At 43.3% G+C, this 15,638-nt stretch overlaps 1 protein-coding gene across 3 annotated transcripts in view; it reads right to left on the reverse strand.

Moving 5' to 3' along the window:
* Has3 (hyaluronan synthase 3) overlaps nucleotides 1–15,638 on the reverse strand; it is a 194,200-nt gene that overhangs the window by 91,375 nt on the left and 87,187 nt on the right. For all 3 annotated transcript variants that reach the window (XM_060392025.1, XM_060392023.1, XM_021632504.2), the window contains one exon: nucleotides 9,612–9,752. In XM_060392025.1, coding sequence (XP_060248008.1) covers nucleotides 9,612–9,752 — 141 coding nt within the window. The remainder of the gene's footprint in view (nucleotides 1–9,611; nucleotides 9,753–15,638) is intronic.

Raw genomic sequence — 15,638 nt, forward strand, 5'->3', positions numbered from 1 at the left:
ATAGTCATTTCCCTTGTCTTAATTACTAGGCTAACCCAACTAGAACTTATCACAGCCTGTTAGACAAATCCAATTACAGCTGTCACTTGGTATCTGTGAGGAACTGGTTTCAGGATCTGCTGGTGGATACGAAAATCTGCATGAGAGAAAGTCCCTTATAAAAACCTACACATAGCTTCCCAGATACTGCAGATCATCTAGTGTAATCTAAATATTATATGAGTAGCTGCTCTATGCTATTGCTTTGGGGGTAACTATAAGAAAAAGTATGTACACATGCTTACTGCACACAATTTTGTTTAAAAATTTCAAGCTATGATTGGTTAGTTAACAGAAACTGAATAGGTGATACAAAGGCTGACTATGTTCAGTTTTTCTTCATTTTCTATAACTGGATAGAAGAAGACGGGCTGTCAGAGCAGGATCTGAGACCAAATACTCTGGTCTCTGGACAGATTATAGGTTTTCTAAAATCAGATTATGGGCTTTATCCTGGAGCTGAATGGGCTGGGAGAAAGTGGATCCTGGGTTGCTCATCACTTGAATGAACTCTGAGGGGCAAAGTGATTGCTACCCCTAAACATAAAATCCAAGCCGGCAGCATGGAAAAGGGTTGACAGGGAGTTTTGCAAGTTTCAACAGTTAGAAATACACCCTAAAGCCTAGACCCACCCTTCTCCTGGAATACCTAGTATTCTGAGAGAAGACTCTATTTTGCCTCAGGATTTTTGGAAATTCCACCTGCAGTGTGGCATACGCCAACAAAGATCCATGACTGACTCCTCTGCCCCATCCTCATTCAAATCTGGATTTTGATGTGTCCTACAGGCAAACTCCAGAGGGAACAGCGTGGCCACAGCTGTTCAGAAGGCTTTGACGCTGCAAACGGGAACCTGTCTAAGCTTGCTGATTAGAAGACTACGTACTACCTCTAAAAATAATTAAGAAGTGCTGTTCTTTCTGCTTCACAGCGACGTGACCAGACTGCAGCTGCCCTGGCAAGAGGCTGTCACTGAGTCACGAATCCCATGTTTCCTGGTTCATTATGGATCAAAGGCACATACAGTTGAAGAGAAATGGCTACATTTGGAAATTTAATGGGGAGCCATGGAAGAATTTTTCTCTGGGAGACATTGGCAGTCTCATTCGTTGCTGTCAAGATGCACATTTCTGAAAGAAAACCTTGTTCTAAAAATGAAGAGTCTTAAAGCACACATGTACTCTAACCTAATCATTTTTCCCCAGGAACTAGTTCTGAGAAAGGAATCAAAGGTTCACTAAAGGGAGTGAATAGAAAATCAGCAGTGTTCCCCCTGTAATCAGAAAGAGAGTAGCAACAGGCTAATTGGAGACTATCTCCCTAAAAGATAAATAAATAAAATCCCAGCGCATTCAGGTCATTGGCTATAATACAACCATTAATCACTGTATTTTCAGGAAAAGTATTTAATGATATAAAAGGTGCTCATGAGGGTCTGGAGAGATAGCTCAGTGGTTAGGAGCACTGGCTGCTCTTCCGTAGGAGCCTGGCTCAGTTCCTAGCACCCACACGGCAGCTCACTGTCAGCAGAGCACGTGTCTGTGACTGCAGTTTCAGGGAATCAGATGCTTCTTCTGAATTCTGCAGGCACTGCGTGCACATACTGCACAGACACACATGCAGGCAAGATTTCCGTATATTAATCAATTAATTAATTAATTAATTTTATTTAATTTCATGACCTCTAGCTGAACTATAAACTCTTTGTTCCAACTCTCAGCTGCCCACAGATCTACCAGTAAGTGGCTACTCCATAATTCATTAATTAATTAATTTAAAAAGGCACTCGTGAGCTGGGCATGGTAGTGCACATGTGAGCCCGAGAAGGGGATAGCTAGAGCTCAAGTGTTCAAGGTTAGCCTTGGCAACACAGCAAGACACATGAGAGAGAGAGAGAGAGAGAGAGAGAGAGAGAGAGAGAGAGAGAGAGAAGCCATGACGGAATGGAGAAAGAAAGAAAACAGGCTGCAGGGATGACTCAGAAGGTAAAGGCACCTGATGCTAAGCCTGACAATCCCGGGACCTTCATGCTAAAAGAAGAGAACTGCCGCATGCTGACGTCGGACCGACACCCTCCACGTACATATACACACACAGACAAACACACACACACACACACACACACACACACACACACACAGATACACAGAAAGATATACCACAGAGGAAATAAATAAAATTTAAAAAGAGAAGTACTCATGAATAATGTTAGATGAAAACAGAAATATACACATAAATATAATTCTGAGAAAAAAAATCATTAAAAGTTAACCTGAAGGTTGACGCCGTAACTCATGGTATAGCTCATGCATGCAAGAAACGCTAGGTCCAGTCCTTAGCATCTCTCAGGAAAGTAAAATATTAAAACAAAAGTGGTTACTTCTAGTTGGCAAATTATGGATGAGAGGCTTCTTTTACATACTTTCAAATATTTAAAATGATGTGAAATGACTATGTGCTACTATATAGTTGGGGGATGAGAATGATCTATTTACACATTTTAAAATAAACTAATAAATTAATCTGGGCTTCAGCCTTTACCTTTGACTACACTAGTGTTCCCAAATTATATTAGTATATAGTATATTATATTAGTATATTGTGGAGCTGAGCCACATCCAAGCTGACTGGATCACACTTGGCAGGGTGTGTGTGTGTGTGTGTGTGTGTGTGTGTGTGTGTGTGCCCGCGCACGTGCGTGTGTGCAGAACAACCTTTTTCTACTCTTCCTTAGATGCTATCCATCTTGGTTTTGAGATAGCTTCTCTCATTGGCCTGGTACTTGCCTTGTAGGCTAGAATAACTGCATTTCTATGGGTTTGTTTGTGTGTCTCTGTAGGTATGTGTCTGTGTCTGTGAGTGTTGTTGGGGGAGCATGCATGACATGGTGCCTGTGTTGAGGTTACACGACACCCTTAGGTATCAGCCCTCATTCTCCATCTTGTGCGAGAGAGGATCTCTTTCTTGTTTGCCCCTGAGCAAAACAGAATGGCCTGTGTGCCTCCCATCTTACTGCTGAAGTTCCAGTATTGCAGACACATTATCACATCTGATTGTATGTGGGTTCTGGGAACAAAATTCAGGTCCTCAAACTTGTGTGACAAAAACTTCTAATCACTGAACCATACCCCTGAACCAAAAAATCAAATTCTAGAGCCAGGTGTGTTGAGTTCATGTCTGTAATCCCAGTACTTGGGAGAATAAGGAGTTCAAGGCCAGCCTTGGGCACATAGTGAACTTTAGGCCAACTTGGTTACGAGGTTTTGAGATCTTGTCTCAAAAACGAAAATAATAATGATAAGTTAAAATTCAAAAATTAGTTCTAATCTTTAACTATGGCTTATTGTAGCTGAAATCTGTAATACCCAGCCTGATACCCTATTATTCACACTTCTACATTTTCATCTTAAGTCTCTGCTATGAAGAAAAAAAACAAAACAAAACAACTATGAACTACGATACCAAAGTTATTTTCCCCAGACTGGCCAGCTTTGCTGAGCTACAAACAAAACAAAGCAAGAAAACAACAAGAAAACGTGTCTCTGGTGCACCGGCCATCTTCAACTACATCTCAATAAGAAAAAGGGCAAACTGGACCCATCTTCTGCATCCTCACAATGCTGTGGGCAGGTCTCACCCTACCTCTCACTATCACCTCAAGCTGAACTATAAGCTCCCTGCTCCAACTTTCAGCTGCCCACAGATCTACCATTAGGTGGCTACTCAATAAACGTCTGAGTTTTCTATGTCTGTCTCTGTCTCTCTCCTTCCCTCCCTCCCTGCCTGCCTCTACCTAGAAGATCTTGATATGTAGCCCAGGCTGGCCTAGAATCCTGACCCCCTGCTTCAGGGTCCTCAGTTCTATGATGACAGTCACGTTCACCTCAGTAAATGTCTTTGAACTGAACCATTATGCCCTCATTCCCAAGACAGAGTGGGTGGAAAAAATATTCAAGATAAATTTTAACATTAGAAAGGACAGACAATAAGAAATTTACGGTTTCAAACTGGACAAAAACTAAATTCAGAGAGTCGTTGGATGTCACTACAGGCAAAATCATTTTGCATCAAAGATTTCTTACCCGAGCTTGAAAAGGCATCACATACAAATAAAAAGCAACTTCCAGGGTGAAGAGTGTGACTCAGTGATCACATGTGTGCTTAGCTTGTGTGAGGTCTTGGGTTCAATCCTTGGTGTCAAAACCCAAAACTCAGCCAAACAAATTAACGAAACAATAACAACAACAACAAAAACTCTTTATTTTCACCTATCCCTTAAGATGAGAACTAAATGTTTGCAAGGGACATGAATAGAAATATCCTCTAAACATTACAGTATTTTTTAGTAGTTCAAAGAGGTAGAAGAGAGCCTCAAAGGCTACAGCATAGATAGTTACTTTGAAGGTGGCCACAAACTCTAAAGGGAGGTGACAGAAAGCTCTCCTTTCAATGTTCTGAGGAGGGTATAACTCAGTAGCAGGGCTCCTGCCTGTAGCACACAAGGCCATGGGTTTGATGCTCAACAACCCATATCAAAAAGAGTAAGATACTAATATGACTGGTAGAAAACAGATGAAGCAGCTGTATACGAAAGTCCCGAATGTAAGAGAATTTGTAGATGTTTTATGGAAAGGGACAAATAAATTTTGAAAATATTTTTTACAATTATGTTTCTATGTGTGTGTGGGAATGTGAGGTGAGTATGTGCACGTAACTGGGGTGCTTGCAGAGGTCAGAGCTATCAGATCTCCCTGGAGCTGGACTTACAGGCAGCTGTCAGCTGCCTGATAAAAGGTGCTAGGAATCGAACGCAGGTCCTTGGGGAAAGCAGCACATGCTTTTATCTGCTAAGCCATTTATTTGGAGCCCCAGAGATGAATAGGTTTTTATGAATGACTAATTAAGCCTAATAGCCTGAAATGCAACTTAGGTTGTGAGACGAGTTGGCATTTCCTTGGGGCACCGGAAACACTCCCTAGGCTGAGGAACAGACAACTTGGGATACGTCATTCCTACGCAGCTGTGATAACCCTGCGGAATGAGCATGGCAGTCTGGCTGGCCGTTAGTTTTCGAGGCAAGGTCTCAGGAAGTCCTGGCTGGCCTCACATTCACTATGTGGAGAATATCCTGGATCTCCGGATGCCCCAGCTCTACCTTCCCAGTGTTAGGATCACAGGCATGTGTTACCACACCCACTTTAATGTCTTACATTTTCCAAGTTTTTTCTTTTTTTTAAATGAAATAGTACATAATAACCCACAGGTTATTGTCAATATCAACATTGGACCACACAGAGGAAACAGATGGAAAAACATTTGCAGTGATTGGTAACTTAACAATGTGTTAAGATTACATTTCTAAAAGTTAAAAAAAAAATGAATAGTTCCTTTAAAAAGACAAGAGTGAGCCAAAACCCTACCACAACCTTCTCTACATCAAAAGGGAGAGATAAAGATATATACGTTCATCTTAGATAGTCATGGTCTGAAAGACCTATCCATATAAGAGAGAAGTCATATAGGAAAGATTTATCCACACCAAAACAAAGCATTACAAAAAAAAAAAAAAAAAAAGCCCACAAAACCCCACAGCTCGTTTCAGAAGCAAAACTAAAAACTTAACAACAGAAGAAGAAAATACCTACAATACAAACATCAGTGATTCAAGATCTTTAAATATACAGACTTAAAAAATAAAAATGTAGGGCTGGAGAGATGGCTCAGTGGTTAAGAGCACTGCCTGCTCTTCAAAAGGTCACGGGTTCAATTCTTAGCAGTTCACAACTGTCTGTAATTCCAAGGGATCTGACACCTTCACAGCAGTGCATATAAAATAAAGTTAAATAAATAAAAATATTTTTTTAAAAAGTGCATAGTACTTTTATTTCTTCTTCTTTTGAGGCAGGGTTTCTCTGTATAGCCCTGACTGTCCTGGAACTAGCTCTGTGGTCCAGGCTGATCTAGAGCTCAGAGAGACCCACCTGCCTAAGATTGCACACTACTCTTCCGGAGTACCTGGGCTCGGCTGACAGCACCCAAATCAGGTGGCTCATAGCCTGCAACTCTAGGCCCAGGGATCCAGTGTCTCTAATCTCCAAAGCACCTACACTCACACATACACAAAATTAAAAATAATCCCTTTAACGACAGAATCCTCTCTGGATGCGGTGATATGTAGCTATAATCCTAGTACTGGAGAAGCTGAAGCTGGAAGATTACAAGTCTAAGGCCAGCCTGCTATAAAGCAGGACTCAGTCTAAAAAAGTCACATCCATAAAATCTCACCAACATGACTTCCTAAACAAGAGCTGAACAAGAACAACAACAGACATGTCAAAGTGCACAGGGGAAACACGCTGGAGCCTCAGCTCTACACAAAGAACAGGCGACTAAGTAGTGCTGAGAGTGGGAGAAAGCCCCATCCAGAAGCACACCAATTGCTTTTCGGTCAACCCTTGGCACATACAAGTATCATTACACACACTGAGAAGGTAATACATGTGTGTGCACGCGAATTTTTATATGTATAAAAATATATGCATGCAATAACAATTAATGAAAAAAAGAGGCCATGAATTTGAAAGGGCAAGGAGAGGTATATGGGGAAGTTTAGAGACAGTAAAAGGAAGAAGGAAATGATGTAATTATAATTTCAAAAAATAAAAAAGTAATAAAAAATTACCCCAAACCAGAAAACGAAACCCAATGTGTCTAGGAAAGATTATCCGTGACTACTGAGCTTTTGGCAGCTCACAGGTTTGGAAACACCAGGTCCCACTGGAAAGCTCAACATCTCTCAGAGTGGGGTGACCTGACACCTGTGTGCTCCTTACTGCACGGACCAGGAAGTAGTGTGTTTACACTTCCAGAGGGAACCTAAATTCACAACCGCTTATTAGAAACAGGGAGATTTAATTCCCTTAAAATGAGGTTCAAGAACAATCAGAGTAAACTGAAAATGATAAAATACATGTAGACAACTGCTTATCTCTGGGGCAGGTGCAGACCAGAAGGGGCAAAAGGAAGCTTCTGGGGTCTCTGCACGTCTCTGATTTGAGGGGTGATAAGTACACAGAGAGCCACTGAGCTTTGACATGGTGTCTCACTACGTAGGCCTGGCTAGCCCGGAACTTAATATGTGGACCGTGCTGGCCTTGAAATCACAGAGATCTGCCTGCCTCTGCCACACACCCAGCCCAAGGTTTAAAGACAGAAAAAGAAATGAACTCTTGCTGCTTTCCCACCACCACCTTGTACAGATGGGGGTTGGGGTGAGGCCAAGGGCAGGTGGCACTGCTCTGCACCCCAGCTCCTTCCCCACAAACTGCTGGCCATGAGGAGGAGCAAGGTCCAGCCAAGGCAACTGGGCTGTGCACTGGGCAAGCTTCAAAACGCTGCTGTTCACAAGGACCTCCACAACATTAGCGAATAGGAAAACTGCTTATGCTGTACAAATAAGCACTGTTTATATCTTTAAAGGACTCCAAGTCATTTTCTCCACACCCAGCACACCGGCACAGGTGTGAGAGGCTGAAGATCAGAGCTGCTCAGATTTCGCAATTTTCTGAACTTCACAATATTTGATTATGCACAAGTACAAACAAAAAATTCATTTCTGTTTTGAGTACCATTTGAGTATGCATAAACTGAAAGTAATTTTGCTTAAAACTTTTTTTTTGAATAAAACAAAGTTTTGTGGTATGGAATTTTCCACTTATGATATTGTGATAAGTAGTCAAAGAGTTTGGATTTTGGACCATTTGGAATTTCAGATTTTCAGATTATGGGTGCTGTCCTATGATGTGAGACAGTTAAAGCCATGACTGCCCAGGAGGAGTGGTGCACACCTTTAACCCCAGCACTCTGGGACGTAGAGGCAAATTCTGTGAATTTGAAGCCAGCCTGGTCTACAGAGTGAGTCCAGGACAGCCTGGGTTACAGAGAGAGAGAGAGTCTCAAAAACAACAACCACAACAACAAACAAAAAACAAACCCACAAACAAACAAACAAATAAACAGCTACGAGTGTGCTTACGGTTGTAAACTGAGAAGAGTGAGCTGAGAGAGCAGGACAGCCAGGATCCACGGGTCCCTTGAAATCAGGGCTGCCTGGGAAACGAGGCTCACCACGAGAGCACCTGAAGAGAGCGGAGCCCCTCCGAACTTAGAGCCTTTATCCTCACCTCTGCCCTACCCCAGGGAATGGCTATCTGCTCCAACTGGTCTGCTCTAAGCTCCCTCCCCAGGGTCTCCTTTGTGGTTTTGGGGTTTTTGTCTTGTTTTATTTACCTTTTTTTTTTTTTTTTTACAGTATTAAGATTGAACCCAGGCCCTCACACATTAAGGCAGGCACTCTACCACTGAGCTATACCCCTATCCCTTTATTTACTTTTTTTAATTTTTAATTTTTTTAAATTTCATGTGCATTGGTATGTTGACTGTATGTATATCTGTGTGAGGGTGTCAGATCTCCTGGAACTGGAGTTACAGACAGTTGTGAGCTGCCATGTGGGTTCTGGGAATTGAACCTGAGTCCTCTGAAAGAACAGTGTCCTCAACCACTGAGACATTTCTCTAGCCCCATCTCTTTTAACTTTTGAGATAAGGTCTCACTAAGTTGCCCAGTTCTTGAACTCATTCTGTAAACCATGCAGGCCTTGAACTGTGATCCCCACCTCAGCCTCCTAAGTAGCTGGGATTTCAGTCCTGTACCACTAGCTACAGTTGCTTCCCTTTAATTTTATTATTCAAAATACGACTTTATATAGTATGAATATCCGATTTGTACATGAGGACACTGAGGCACCAAGAAGTCCCATGATCACTCCCGTAGCCAGAAGCAGGTCAGTGTTTGGACCCAGGCAAGCCGCATCTGCAGCCCACGCAAGCTCAGCCCTCAGCTTCTGGGCAGGGTGTCAGATCTTAGCACCGCCCCTCACGGGTGAAGGACCCTGCACAGAATGCTGATGGTGTCTGAGCCACAGCTTCATGTACATCTTGGGTCTAACACCTTGTTTAGAGGATTGGTTGGGAAATTCATCGAGACCACACACACGGGCAAACTGGCACAGCAGACAGTCCTCACTAGTTCTACATTTCCTTGCCTGCTTGAAATTCATCTTTTCACACTTGCTGCTCTCAGTTGTGAAGCCTCTTTCCAGGTCCACAGTAAGTCAGGCCCTAAAGCTGGTGCGGTGCAGTGTGCCTATACTCCCACACTCTAGAGGCTGAGGCAGCAGACTGTGAGGCAGAGGCCTGCCTGGACTGTACAGCGCATCTCCACCAGCCTAGGTTGCATGCCGAGAGCCCACTCCAACCTCTCAGACTCCAGGAAAACACACAGCTCTTGGGCAGAGAAACTACACAGCTATAAGGAAAGAAACTACCTTCTCAAGGCTTTACTTGCTGAGTATGTGCTCAGTCCTTCACAGTTCATCACCACCCTGATCTGTACTCACCTGTAGTGTCACAGCCTTCCAGCACCCAGAGATTTCCAAACCACACTGCTCTGTTTCAGAGGAATGGAATGGAAAACAAAAACAAAAGCAGAACAAATGAACAAAAAACTCACCCAATGCTCTGACAACTCGCATCAGGACCTCCCCAACTTTCATTCTGGTCTCTGGAGTATGCTTATCTTTGCCACTGTCATATCTGGCCAACAGGTCAACCAAGATTTCTTCAGGGTATGCATCTGAGAGAAGGGCAACCCCTGGGGTTCAAAACAAAAAGAATTCATTATTTAGGATGGAAAGGCAAGTGAACCTATCCTGTGATGGGATAAATACAAAGATTTATTTATTTATACATGTATTATTTCTTGTGGGGGTTATGTGTGTGGATCAGAGGACAAGTTATAGGAGCCGGTTCTGTCCTTTCACCAACATGCACCTTGGGTATTGAACTCAGGCCTTCAGGCTTGATGGCACACGCCTTTACTCTCTGAGCCATCTCACCGGCCTATACAAGGATACTTTAACCCACCTGTAACTTTGCAGGCCACAGCTACACTCTTGGATAGATGATCCTTATAAGTGGAAGGTGGTGACTGTGAGCCCAGGTCCCTGGATTTGATCTCCTAGCCAGGGCTCTAAGGTGCTGCCATGGACATTCTGTCATCTATGGGCTATGGATATATGCAGTATAGGCTAGATCACTACAAGTCATGGTTGGAATTTGCACAGCAGCAAGGGACCACTAGGGATTCTCTGGATTTTAAATTCTAGGGTTTGATGACTGGAAATGTTTTGTGGACATCAGCACAAAGCATAGTAGAGCCTTTGCTATTTGCTCTTCATTATAGTGTGATTTCTTGTGTAAAATATAATTGTGAGAGCAATTTTCCCATTTTCAGAGCCTTCTGGGCATGACAGGTATTAGAGGTCATCTTATGACTTATTTCCTGGACCCTGTCCCCCATCCATGCCAGGGCCTCCACAGTACACTATAAGAAGAGTGCTACCTCATCTGGCCCAGTTCCATATTCAACCTCAGCAGGGATGCTGTGAGGGGAGAATGACCTTAGAGAATAAAGCTGTTGGTCTCCAAACTGCAGACATTTATTGCTCTGGAAGGAAAGGTTATTCCCTTCTATAAAGGAAGGATATGCATTCCTCCTGCCACCAGGAAAAAAACAACAACAACAACAAAACACAAAACAAAAACAAAAACAAAAACAAAAAAACAAGCACACATAGAGAAGGAAATGCTTTCAGAGGTCTCCCTGCTTTTAGCTAAACTCTCAGTCCCCAATGCCAGGTCCATTTTTACTCAGCAACCTTCTAATTGTTCTGTCTGTCTACCCTTCCTCCTTACTGCAGAGGGAACAAGTGTTCAAAAACAGATCAGGCCTGGTAGTGATGGCACACACCTTTAATCCCAGAGTTTGGAAGGCAAGGCATGTGATCTCTTTAAAGTTCAAGGCCAGCCTGGTCTACAAGGGAGTTCCCGGACAGCCAAGGCTACACAGAAAAACCCTGTCTCAAACAAACAAACAAACAAACAAACCCAACAAATCAAGCTTCTTCATTCTTTTGCCCCAACCCCACAATGGTTTCTCTTTTCCCCTGAAGAAGCAGTAGCTTCATCCCTTTCACTGTCTACTCTCCCTCTTGCCCCACCCCCTCTCCATAATAGAAGAACCAGGAGCCATCTTTGAACACACTATTCTTTGCTAATTTGTTCTGAACAATTAATTCTGCCCATCTACATTGTTTTTCATTATTTTTAATTTTTAGTATAGGACTCTGCTTCTGGCCCTGTGTCTGGGCCTCACTTCCTGTGTTACAGCAGGACCTTCTCTGAGAAGAGTGCTGCCTTGCTCCCCAATGCTCAGCTCATATCCTGTTTTAAAATAGAAAGGAGCAGTCTCCTTCTACTATCACTTGATCCTTCTCACCTGCTTTATTTTCTTCTTAGCACACAGTGCTGCTGGTTAGCTCACATGTTCCCCTAAGGATTGTTTGTTTTTCTCCTTGAGATGCACACTGCAGAGTCAGGGATTTTGTTTTTCTTCCTGCTATATCCCCAATGCCTAGAAAGGAGCCAGCACACAGTAGGTATTCCGTAGCTACTTGCTGAATCAGTCAATGGATGAATGAGTTAAAAAGTCTGGAAAGCCAGATGTGGTTTACCCAGTCTCAGGAGGACACAGGTTTGAGGCCAGGCTGCGTTACATACAGTAGATTCCATAGCAGCCTGAGCTACAGAGTGCAACTGTTTCAAAAGCTGTACAGGAGAGAGGAGAAAGAGGAGGAAGAGGAGAAGGTGGTGGTGGCAGCAGCCACAATGGCTCAAAAATAATATAAAATCATAATATAAAATCATAATATAAAATCCAGAAATTTACAGAGAGGATAGGGAAGTAGTAACAGTAACACTAGAAGATCTATAATTACTTTCATTTAGGTTTGTCACTCTTTTGTTTAACCTGATCATCTTCAGGAATGCCTACATACAGTTTTCTATAGAAGAGATTGTGATTGCATTCTCATTTACATATCCATCCACTGCTTTTACTCTGCACCTGCTGAGGGCTGCATCTGTCTACCCACCCTCCTTTCTAGCTTCCCCATCATCCCTATTTCCAAGGAGCCTGGGAAGCCTCTGCCTGTGGGCTCAAATGACACTAAGCAGAGCTTCTGCTCATGTGGCGGTTCAGTGCAGAAAGACCAGTGTAGGTCACTCTACTGTATAAACTGACGGAGAGTCTTTGGGAGTTCCAAGTAAAATCAGAGAATATTCTAGCATAGAAAATAAGTCCGTGGCTTAAGGAAGAGGTAAATGTTTACTAAGAAAGACAAAGGAAACAGCTTCTAGATTCTGAAAAAATCTCAAAGAAAAGTGAATTTCGAAGTGGCAGCTGCAAGCCCAGCCAGGTAGGTATTTATTGCTGATGGACTTCAAGCCTTCACTGAGCTGCTTCACACTCAAAGATCCAGTGGATTTGCCACCTTTTAGGATTAAAGCAGTAACTTTGTAGTGAACAGTAGAGGAAATGGGGCTTGCTGAATAAAAGTCTCTTTTCCTGGGTGTGGTGGCACACCCCTATGATGCCAGCACTCGAGGAGGCAAAGGCAAGTTAGCCTCTGAACTCGAGGCTAACCTGGTCTACAAAACAAGTCCAGGGCAGCCAAGGCTACCCAGAAAAACCCTGTCTCAAACAAACAAACAAACAAACAAACAAACAAACAAACAAAATCAACCAAAACTGAAACCATCTTTTCCTGATGTCTCTCTGTTTATTTCTATTTTCTCTCTCTAGTCTTTAGCAGAAATAGTTATTTACTTCTTCAGACATAGTATCCTATCCAGACAAGCTCAGACATGTGGCTGTGCACATCATATACTCCCTCCTGATCCCACCCTAAGGTCCTTTGGGAATCAATCAGTGGTCCCCACTCCCCAGTCTCTGTCCCAGTGCTATTTGAGTATGCTGACAACCCACTTGACCTCCCTCTGGCTGGAACTCATACCCCAGGTTGGCAAGTTACAATACTCTGCCCCATCCCCACCACAATGACGGGTTCAGGAATGGATAAGGAAGCCAGAAACCAGAACCCAGAACCCAGGTTGGAATTCCAAGAAAAGGTAGCTGACTCCCTACCCCCATTTACTTAAATTAGTGTCTTGGAGTTCCCAGTGGACACTGGAATATAAAATCCACCCAGCAAGACACCAATGAAGCAAGCTAAGGGAGGAGGGAAAGGAAAGAGCCTTGATTGATCCTCTGAGCCTCCAGGTCTAACTGTGCTCCTACTCACTAGACATTTGGATACATAACCTAATATCTTTTCTTTTTCTCTCTCTTTCCCTTTCCCTTCCTTCCTTCCTTCCTTCCTTCCTTCCTTCCTTCCTTCCTTCCTTCCTTCCTTCCTTCCTTCTTTCCCTTCCTTCTTTCCCTTCCTTCTTTCCCTTCCTTCCTTCCTTCCTTCCTTCCTTCCTTCCTTCCTTCCTTCCTTCCTTCCTTTCTTTCTTTCTTTCTTTCTTTCTTTCTTTCTTTCTTTCTTTCTTTCTTTCTTTCTGTTTTTGAGACAGGGTTTCTCTGTTTAGTATTAGCTGTCCTGGAATTTACTCTGTAGACCAGGTTGGCCTTGAACTCACAGAGATCCAAATTGCCTCTGTCTCCCAAGTGCTAGGACTAAAGGAGCGTGCTGCCACATCCAGACTCTTTCTCTCCTTCCTTCCCCAATTCTTCAACCAATGAATTCTAACCTCCTGTGCTGCCTAGTTTTATGTCAACCTGAAACAGGCTAGAGTTATTTGAGGGAACCTCAACTGAGAAAACTACCTCCATGAGATCCCACTGTAAGACATGTTCTTAATTAGTGATCAGTGAAGAAGGACCCAGTCCATTGTAGGTGATGTGATCCTTCAGCCGGCAGTTTTGGGTTCTCTAAGAAAGGAAGCTGAGCAAGCCACGAGGAGCAAGACAGTAAGTAGCACCCCTCCGTGGCACCAGCTTCTGTCTCTAGGTTTTTGCCCTGTTGGAGTTCCTGCCCTGACTTCCTTCAATGATAAACAGTGACGTGGAAGCCAAATCAACCCTTTCCTCCTCAGGTTGCTTTGGTCATGTGTTTGTCACAGCAATAGAAACCCTAACTAGGACACCCCCTTTTAGAATTTGTTTCTTTCTCTTCCTGTAATGCTGAAGTTGAAGCTCCAACAGGCAGAATTAGGTATCCCTACTCTTCCACCAAAAGGGCACTAAGAGCTAAGCATAGCCTCACTTCACCTGCCAAGTTTCTCTTCCTGCTAGAGCACTTCACAGACAACTCTGAGAGCCCTCTGCCTGCCTCTGGAAGGTTTCTCTCTAGAATGCAGCTGCGACCTCAGAGTTTATCTGGGGTATAGAGAAGTGCCAGCCTTATTCACCAGGTAGTGAAAAGAACCACCTATAAAGGTGAGCACCATAATAGTGCAAAGGATGACATTGTCTTCATTTATTTACTTGTTGATTTTTATTACCTGTAAGCTGTCCTAACTTGTCCTGCTGGGGTTATGTTATAGCCTACACATGGCCTTTGGTCCTTCCCACCTGGTAATTCCCTTCATAATTTGAAATGGGGTAAGTTCTGGGTCAGCGCAGGCTTTGGGGAAACATGACACACCAATCCCTCTGGCAGTAGGATCCACAACACCCATCAGGTGCCTTCTGCTCTGACTACAGGAGATGACCGCAGCCAGGGTGCTATGGAGCAGGTAAGGTACACAGAATAAAGGGGAAGCCAAACCTCAAGGAAAGGCTCATGGGACCATTCTGCTCCAAGCTGGGGCACAAAACAGAACAAGGTACAGGTGAGCTGGCTCAACAGGGAAGCTCTTCCTGAAAGCCTATCTTGTAAAATAACCCACATTGCAGAGTAACTGTTTCCCACAATCAGAGACTTAGATTACAAAGAAGTCTATTTGATTGAAGCAGTGACCTCCAGATGACCCCTTAGCACACTGCCGAGTGATCTGTAGAGACTTTCAGGAGGAAAGAGTGAGTGTAAGGCAAGGCTGGCTTCGTGTTATTGAAAAGATGGATGGCTCTGAATGTGGTGCTGACTGGCTCAATCCCCAGAGCCTGCTAAACCATCTCAACTTCAAAACTAATCCGCCTCCCTTTTCCTGGGCAGATAACAACCACCCAAAGTACTTGCTCAATCTGAGAAACTACCTACCCGCTCAAACTCCTCAGGCACTTCTGCAAAACAAACAAACAAACAAACAAAAAAAAAAAACCAAAAAACTGGAAGAAGCATACAAACCACACAGATTGTATGGCACCGTTTACATGGGCTACTCATATGGGGCCAATCTATATCCAGAGAAGGTAGATGTAGTGGCGACCTAAGATTGTGAGAGTTGGATACGAGTGATAAGTGACTAGTGCTGGATACAGTCTTTCTGGAGGGACTGAAAACATTCTAAAACTGACTGTCCAAATGGTACACATCCTATAACTATAAGAAAAACTACTCAATTGTACACTTTAAAAAATTGTTGTTTGGGGCTGGAGAGATAAGTCAGTGGTTAAGCATATACACTGCTCTTGTAGAGGACCTGAGTTCAATTCCAAGCACCCTCCAATTCCAGGGACTCTAATGCCTTTGGC

The sequence above is a fragment of the Meriones unguiculatus genome, chromosome 10 (assembly GCF_030254825.1).
Source record: "Meriones unguiculatus strain TT.TT164.6M chromosome 10, Bangor_MerUng_6.1, whole genome shotgun sequence".
Taxonomy (NCBI): Eukaryota; Metazoa; Chordata; class Mammalia; order Rodentia; family Muridae; genus Meriones; species Meriones unguiculatus.